Consider the following 8,388-nt stretch of genomic DNA (forward strand, 5'->3'; position numbering starts at 1 on the left):
CGAGGGCTAAATTTAGCACAAGTTTTCCCAGAGTCTACACGTATAATTAGGAGGTGTGAGAATCCTGCTACAATTCTAAGGTTACTACCGATAACCGTCATAGAGATGACCTTAAAGGTGCAGCCTTGAGTGTGTGTGTGTGTGTGTATATGTGTGTCTGTGAGTGTGTGTGTATATGTGTGTCTGTGAGTGTGTGTATATGTGTTGTCTGTGAGTGTGTGTATATGTGTTGTCTGTGAGTGTGTGTGTGTGTATATGTGTGTCTGTGAGTGTGTGTATATGTGTGTCTGTGAGTGTGTGTATATGTGTGTCTGTGAGTGTGTGTGTATATGTGTGTCTGTGAGTGTGTGTATATGTGTGTCTGTGAGTGTGTGTGTGTGTATGTGTGTGTGTGTATATGTGTGTCTGTGAGTGTGTGTGTGTATATGTGTGTATGTGTGTGTCTGTGATTGTGTCTGTGAGTGTGTGTGTGTATATGTGTGTCTGTGTGTGTGTCTGTGAGTGTTTGAGAAGGGGGCTTGTACAGTATACCAGTGTGTGTGTGTGTATGTATGTGTGTCTGTGAGTGTGTGTGTATGTCTATGTGTGTCTATGTGTATGTGTGTCTGTGAGTGTGTGTGTGTGTGTGTGTGTGAGTGTGTGTGTGTGTGAGAGAGAGAGAGGGGGGGGGGGTGCTTGTACAGTATACCAGTGTGTGTGTGGTCTGCCAGTTTGTCGTCGTCTCTGTTTTTGTGCAGCATGTATGTTTGTCGAGTGTTTCCCACAGTGGGTGAGTAAAAGTGACACACTCAGTGTTGATATAATCCATTAGAAAGCTGTTTTTTATTTGACTAAAAAAGGAAAAACAGGTTAACTGTATACAGTGCAGTATCCCCAAAACATATCTTTAAAAAAATCATGGCATTAGATAAAAGATCAATGCAAGTGCGGTTTATTTTAAAGAAAGATCACACAAGCAGTAGTAGTATTTGGAAATGGTCTTCCATCATTTACCCACCCCAGTGTTGTTCCAAACCTGTATGACTTTTCTTCAGTGGAACACAAAAGGAGATGTTCGTCCGAATGTTAGCCTCAGTCACCATTCACTTTCAAACTCCAACTGACTTCATTCATACTCTAAAAATCACCTGGACAGCATTTGTGTGCACATGATACTTTCATATTTTGTTATCTAATGAAATGACATTCAGACATTTTTAAGTGTGACGTAAGTGTCCAAATACATTTTGGGTGCAACTGTATGTGTGTGAAAATCTGTCTGAGAGTTTGTCTGTCTATTCATTCATCCGTCCGTCCGTCCGTCCGTCTATCTACAGTATCTATCTATCTATCTATCTGTCTGTCCACACACACACACACACACACACAAACACACAGACAAACACACACACACACACACAAACACACACAAACACTCACACACACACACACAAACAAACACTCTCACACACACACACACACACACACTCTCACACGTACACACAAACAAACACTCTCACACATACACACTAACACACACACACTAACACACACACAAACACTCTCACACAGAAACACACACACACACAAACACTCTCACACATACACGCACACACACACACAAACACACTCTCTCTCTCACACACACACACACGCACACAGGCACAGACACACACAGACACTCTCACACACACACACACACACACACACACACAAACATACACTCACACACAAACAAACAAATTCTCTCTCACACACACACACACAAACACTCTCTCTCGCTCTCTCTCTCTCTCTCTCTCTCTCTCACACACACACACAAAACACACACACACACACACAGCAGCTGCTCCAAACTATGCTTTCATCTAATGGACAGGCATAAGACTATGAGCTCATGCAAGGATCATGCGCGCACACGCACACATCAGAACAATTCTTACATCTTCAATCATGCCAAATCAACAAAGGTTGTGTATCATCTTCTGAGTGTGTATTTGTGCGTGACTCCACACATGAGAGCGACTTTGTCCAAGTGTGTTAGGAAGAAAACTTTTCTTCAACAGTGTCAAATATTATTGCATCAAACGTTTCCTCTACAATAGTGTGTGTGTGTGTTTCCGTCATTCAGTTGTGAAATACAGACAGTAAACACAATATCGATAATAACTCCACAGCACTGTAACAAGATCAAACGGCTCGCTCTCGATGAACAAATCAAGACTTTAGGAACCGGAATAGTCCGTCTGCGAACCACAAAACAGAAGTCCAGCCCTGCAGAAACAACGTGCTTTATTTTCTTCTACAAGAGTTGTTTGATCGTCGTGTCTGTTCGTCCCTTTACATACAGTATATGATCAAAACGACACTTTCATTTGGATATAGCTACTGTTCTTCTTGTATGTAGATTTATTCTGAAGTGCATCTGTTATAGAAATACGTCATAGTTCATTTGTGGCATGACAGTCTCTCAAACCTCAGTCCCAACCAGACACGACACCATAAAAACAACATTCAAGAGTTTTTGACATGAGCGAGATATTTGTCGGAAAGTATGATCCGATTGGTCGTGACTTCGCTTCACACTTTGCTTCACTTCCAGTGTGGACAGAAAAACTGTGTTGTTGCACCTGGTTAGGACACGGTGTCAAGAGGATCCCAAAGACTCCTTCACAGTTTGGACAAGTCCATGTTTCTTTTGGCAGGCGTGACTGTATGGAAATTTGATGGAAGGGTAGAACAGTATCCTGAGGAAGAATGGACACTGCAGTGCAGGACGTAATGTTTGTTTGGTGATATCAAACCACCATCTGTAAACGTTTCACTTGTGAACACTCCTGGAAGAGCTTTTGTTAATGATATGACACCTTCTGGTACATTACAATTATTCAGATAGACTTATTAAAGTGACAGGTTACGGAGAATGTGTTGTCAAGCAAGAATGTGCTTTTATGTGTTTTGTTCTGATGTATCCATGGCAACAAGCACTACAGCTAAATACAGTTGTCTTGTTATGTACAGGTGTGACAACCACATTCTACAACCGATTTAGGGCTATACATTAAAAGTAGCAATTTAAGGGGCCGTTCACAAAGGCATTGTTCTTGTGTCCGTCTGCACTGCTTTTAATTGGTTTCCATGGTGATGCTATTTTTCAGCGTCCCGAAGATGCCGTATTAAGTTCAAAATAGTTGAACTATAGCTCTGTGTTGTTCCACTTCATTCTGCTCAGTCTAACGTTTTAGATTATTTTTCAGTGATAAAATGAGTCTCGTGACACCCGTTTAGTTTCACTCTGTTGAGCTCCGTCTAACTTTGTCAGTGTCTCATGGATTAGCGTGCCGTTTTGAATAGCTGTGTCAATTTGGATATAAAATTTAAGACACCTGTGTTTTGATCAATTCCGTTGGACTCCGTGTAACTTTTTTTTAGGTATCCCGTGCAATATCGTTTGTTAAAGAGCACCTATTATGTTTTTTAAACGTGGCTAATTTAGTTTTAAAGGTCTCATACAATATATTTACATGCATCAAAGGTCAAAAAACACTTTCATGTGCTCTTAATTTAAATTGCAGTATCACCGTTTATTCCCAGTGTCAAAAACAACTCGTTCAATGATCCATTCTAAGCTCCTCCTTTCAGAGAGCCGACTCTGCTCTGATTGGTCAGATGTCCCAGTCTGTTGTGATTGGTCTACCGCTTAGTGTAGTGTTTGAGGGCGGGTCAAAGCTGTTCACGAGCAGCCAATGAAGACCAGAGGCGGGTGTTTTGTTACCAAATTACGTACGTAAGTACATGAAGTCTGGATTTACTAACGACTCGTTTCAGGGTTCTTTCATTTGGGAGTCAATAACTCCATTTGTGGTGCACTTTGATTTTTTAAACTTAGCAGACATTTTTAACATTCACAAACAGCGATATAACACACTATATGAAAGGTCGTATTTGAAAAAATATAATAGGTGCTCTTTAAGTATACTGCGTGTTAAGTTGACAACAGTGCAACTTTAAAATAAAGATTTATTATTATTGTTTTGTTTTTTTTTCAATTTGGAATGTCCAATTCCCAATTTGTTCTAAGTCCTCGTGGTGGCGTAGTGACTTGCCTCAATCCGGGTGGCAGAGGATGAATCTCAGTTGCCTCCGTGACTGAGACCGTCAATCCACGCATCTTATGACGTGGCTTGTTGAGCGTGTTACCCACGCACAACTCACCACGCGCCCCACTGAGAGCGAGAACCACATTAAAGCGACCACGAGGAGGTTACCCCATGTGACTCTACCCTCCCTAGAAACCGGGCCAATTTGGTTGCTTTGGAGACCTGGCTGGAGTCACTCAGCACACCCTTGATTCAAACTCACGACTCCAGGTGTGTTAGTCAGTGTCAATACTCGCTGAGATACCCAAACCCCTAAAATAAAGAGTCTTGAGAAACCTGCGTTTTGTTCCATTCCGCTGGCCCCCAATCGAACTTTCAAATGCATAAATTTGATACATTTCTTATCATAAATTAACGCAAAAGAAATGTACATAAAGTAATTATATCTATTATGCAATAATATATGTGATGTACTTTGGCCTAGATTAGAATGTGAAGGAATATATTACACATGAATCAGCCCATTTTTAAGATTTAAATATTTTTTTTATTTCATTACAAAATTCCATCAAATTAAATTGTGTAATTTTTAACCAAATGAAATTAATAAAACAACATATTTACTTATTTTTTATTTAATTTTATTAAAGATTACTCTATTAAATTTGATAGAATTTTGTTAAGAAATTGAAATACCTAAATATAACTTTAAATATACGTTTTTCATTAGCGTGCCATTTTTAAAAGAATGCAACAAGTTGAAAACAGTGAAACTTTAAAAAATGTAGTCTTGTGACACCTGCATTATATTTTCATTCTGTTACGCTCTAACGTTTTCAGTGCCATTTTAAGAGGGCTTGTAAGTTTTAAACAGTTCAAATGTAAAATTGGAGACACCTGTGTTTTGTTCCATTCTGTGGTGATCCGTGTAACTTTCTCAGCATCCCACGCATTGCCGTTGAATTTTTTATCTCATATTTATTTACTTTTATCTCATGCATTAGCGTCACATTTTTTAAGACAACATATCTAGTTAAAAAGGTTACGTTTTTATCCATACAAGACTGAAAACAGTTCAAGTTTAGAATTGGTGACACCTGTGTCGTGTCCCATTCTGTTTGCCCAAGCAATATACCCCATTTCAAGTTGAAAGAGTTAAACTTTTAAATACTTGTCGAGACACCTGCGCTTGGTTTCATTCTGTTGCGCTCCATGTTACGTTTTTCAGTGTCCTGCGCATTAATGTCACGTTTTTAGACACTTTATCAACTTGAAAACAGTTTAAAATACGAGATATTTGCGTTTTGTTTCATACCGTTGTGCTCCATGTAACTTCTTTCAGTGTCCCGTGCATTAGTGTTGCATTTTTAAGATGCCGCATCAAGTTGAGAATAGTTCAACTTTAAAACTGGAAACATCTACGTTTTGTTTTATTCCGTTGCGCTTCATGTTACGTTTTTCACTAACCCATGCATTAGTGTTGTGTTTTAAGATGGCGTGACAAATAGGCAACTGTTTAAATTTAAGATTCAAGACACATGTTTTATTATATTTCGTTGCGCTCTGCATAACTTCGGTCCCGTGCATTTATGTTGCGTTTATAAGATGACTGTCAACTTTTTTTTCCCCATTCTGTTCAGCTCCATCTAACGTTTTCAGTGTCTTGTTCATTAGCGCCATTTAGCGACAGTAGATGGAGACACCTGGGTTTTGTTTCATTCCATTTTTCCCAGCATCCCTTGCATTAGCATCGCATTTCTAAGACGACGTGTCAAGTTGACAATTTTTAAAATTCAAGACACCTGCGTTTTGTTCTTCCGTTGAGCTCCAAACTTTTTTCAGAGTCCTGGAACACAAAAGGAAATGTTAGGCAGAACGTTAGCCTCACAATTTTCATTTTAAGGTGAACTATCCCTTTAAGAGTCAAAGCTTGTGTAGTGCAGTTGAAAGTGGTGATAATCAAAGCCCATCCATACTTAGTACAGTACACCCGTACAGTTCTAGTCAACCCATGGTAAGACCTTGTGAAGTGACATCAAAACTAAACAACAAGGAAAACACCGAAAATCAGTAGTCGATGCACTTAGCCAGTGTGTAAGAGTGCGTCTATGTACACGAGTGTTAGTTCCAGTGATCGTAACTGTCCATTTGTGTCAAACAGTAGTGGCTCGGCTGTACTGCAGCGCAAGTGGCGAGTACTCTTTGAAACGGACGCACAGTTTCCCACGAGTCCAGGGATTCTGTAGTGTGAGTGGACAGAAATCATCTTGAAGCCATTTCTCTCGCCCCTCCACCAACAGAACGAGCCCGAAGTGCTCCAGCTGCTCGGTTTTGTACACACACACCTCGGACATACACGACGGGTAGCCGCATGGTTCCGGCGCACATGTGCACTGCTGGACGGCTTTCTGCAGGTGGCGACAAACAGAGTTGATCTCCTGCACTACTAAACGGACCATCTCTTTAGCCGACGTCTCTGTAGTCGCCCGTAGCTATAAAAACAGACAAACACATGTACATAAAGTCAGCAGGGCGAGCAAGTAATCGTTTAGCAGACGCTTATGTCCAAAGTGAGGAAACGCTTGGTTGTTAACCATTCTGAACTGAATTGAGAATGCCGAATTGCATTCGAAAATGGTACTACTTAAACTGCGCTAAGTGTAGTTTTTAATTAGATTGAATTATGAGTATGTTTTATACCCTATATGGCAAATAGTTTTGTCTTGTTTTCAGCATAAACCTAAATAAAAGTTAGATTTCTCTGAAAACAAGACTTTACATTTTTTTGTATTTATTTTCCCGTCAAGTCGTTCCGATCCCATACAACTTTCAGAAGACTTGGATTATAATGTACGATGTACTTTAATGATACATTTGGGACCTTTTTAATGTAAGTTCCATTGAATTGAAAATATGGAGCGGAATTTTCATTCAAATGTTTCCTTTTGTGTTCCGCATAACAAAGTCATTCATATTTGTTTGGAATGACGTGTAACAACATTCTATAATAGAACTGTCATTTATTTGGGTCAAATATTCCTTTAATATCTTGTGTCACTTTGCTTCTCAAGTAAAGAGATCTTGATTTAAGGAGGTTTAGAAGATTTCTACTGACAAAAAAAATGTAAACATAAATGAGTATTTTTGTGTCGTTTTCCAGAATAAAATTCTAAACCTCCTTAAATCAAGATCTCTTTACTTGAGTAGCAAAACAATGTGAGATATTAAGTCTTTATTAAGAGTTTTCTGCCAAATGTGTTTTATTTTATTTGTTTACAACATTGGAAAAAGTTTAGTTTATTCATAAACTAAACGTAGATTTTTCTGGAAACAAGACTTCCTATCTTCTGTCATTTTAGAGTCAGATATGAACTTTTTTATTTGTTTTCAGGGACTTTTTTTTTTAGGATTGAGGTTTTTTTTATCATAAAAATTATGTCAAAGCTTACATTTGAGCAATTTATTTTCATAAATGAATGTAAGATATATTAGCATAAAATAAAGTAATTATATATATTATGCAATAGTATATCTTCTGTATATTGGCCAAGATTACAGTATGAATGAATATATCAGATGTTACAAATGAAGCACTCAAAATAAAATAAAAATGACATTATTTTAAAGATTTAAATAAAAAACATTTAAATTTCATTACAAAATTCCATCAAATGTAATCGTGTAATGTTTAACAAAATAATTAAATAAAATGCAAAAAACGTAATTTTTAAAAATTTCATCTTATTAAAAATTACTCCATTTAATTTGATGGAATTTTGTTAAGAAATTGAAATATGTAAATTGTACTTTTTTTGTTAGTTTGTGGAGTGCACATCCACATTTCTTCATTTCGGGGGTATTTTTTGTCATTTTCTGGAGTGGACAAAAATGCCTGGAGTGGTGGTGTAGTGGGCTAAAGCACATAACTGGTAATCAGAAGGTTGCTGGTTCGATCCCCACAGCCACCACCATTGTGTCCTTGAGTAAGGCACTTAACTCCAGGTTGCTCCGGGGGGATTGTCCCTGTAATAAGTGCTCTGCCAAATGCATAAATGTAAATTTTATATGGAATTTTTGCCAGAAGTTTGGACCCTGCATCATTTTGCTTCTCGAGTAAATCTGTCTTGCTTTGAGAATGTTTAGATATTTTTTTACTGGAAAACAAGACAGAAATACTAATTAAGAGCATGCTTTTGCTGTGCAAACACTCACTTTTACACTGGTGTCTTTGGGTAACCCAGTCCGGTATTGTGGGTAAACCCTCAGCGTGGTGTGGCACGTTCTCAGAGGCGAACCATTTGAGTGGGCG

The 8,388-nt window shown here is 38.4% G+C and overlaps 1 protein-coding gene across 1 annotated transcript in view; it reads right to left on the minus strand.

The window, feature by feature from the left end:
- Positions 1-877: 877 nt before the first annotated feature.
- LOC127634927 (ankyrin repeat and fibronectin type-III domain-containing protein 1) overlaps positions 878-8,388 on the minus strand; it is a 100,989-nt gene continuing 93,478 nt past the window's right edge. The window contains exons 22-23 of the mRNA XM_052114688.1: positions 8,292-8,388; positions 878-6,571 (exon numbers count right to left, since the gene is read on the minus strand). The exon at positions 8,292-8,388 is cut by the window's right edge and continues 520 nt beyond it. Coding sequence (XP_051970648.1) covers positions 6,233-6,571; positions 8,292-8,388 — 436 coding nt within the window. The 3' untranslated portion in view covers positions 878-6,232. The remainder of the gene's footprint in view (positions 6,572-8,291) is intronic.

Source organism: Xyrauchen texanus, chromosome 42 (genome assembly GCF_025860055.1).
Source record: "Xyrauchen texanus isolate HMW12.3.18 chromosome 42, RBS_HiC_50CHRs, whole genome shotgun sequence".
Classification (NCBI taxonomy): Eukaryota; Metazoa; Chordata; class Actinopteri; order Cypriniformes; family Catostomidae; genus Xyrauchen; species Xyrauchen texanus.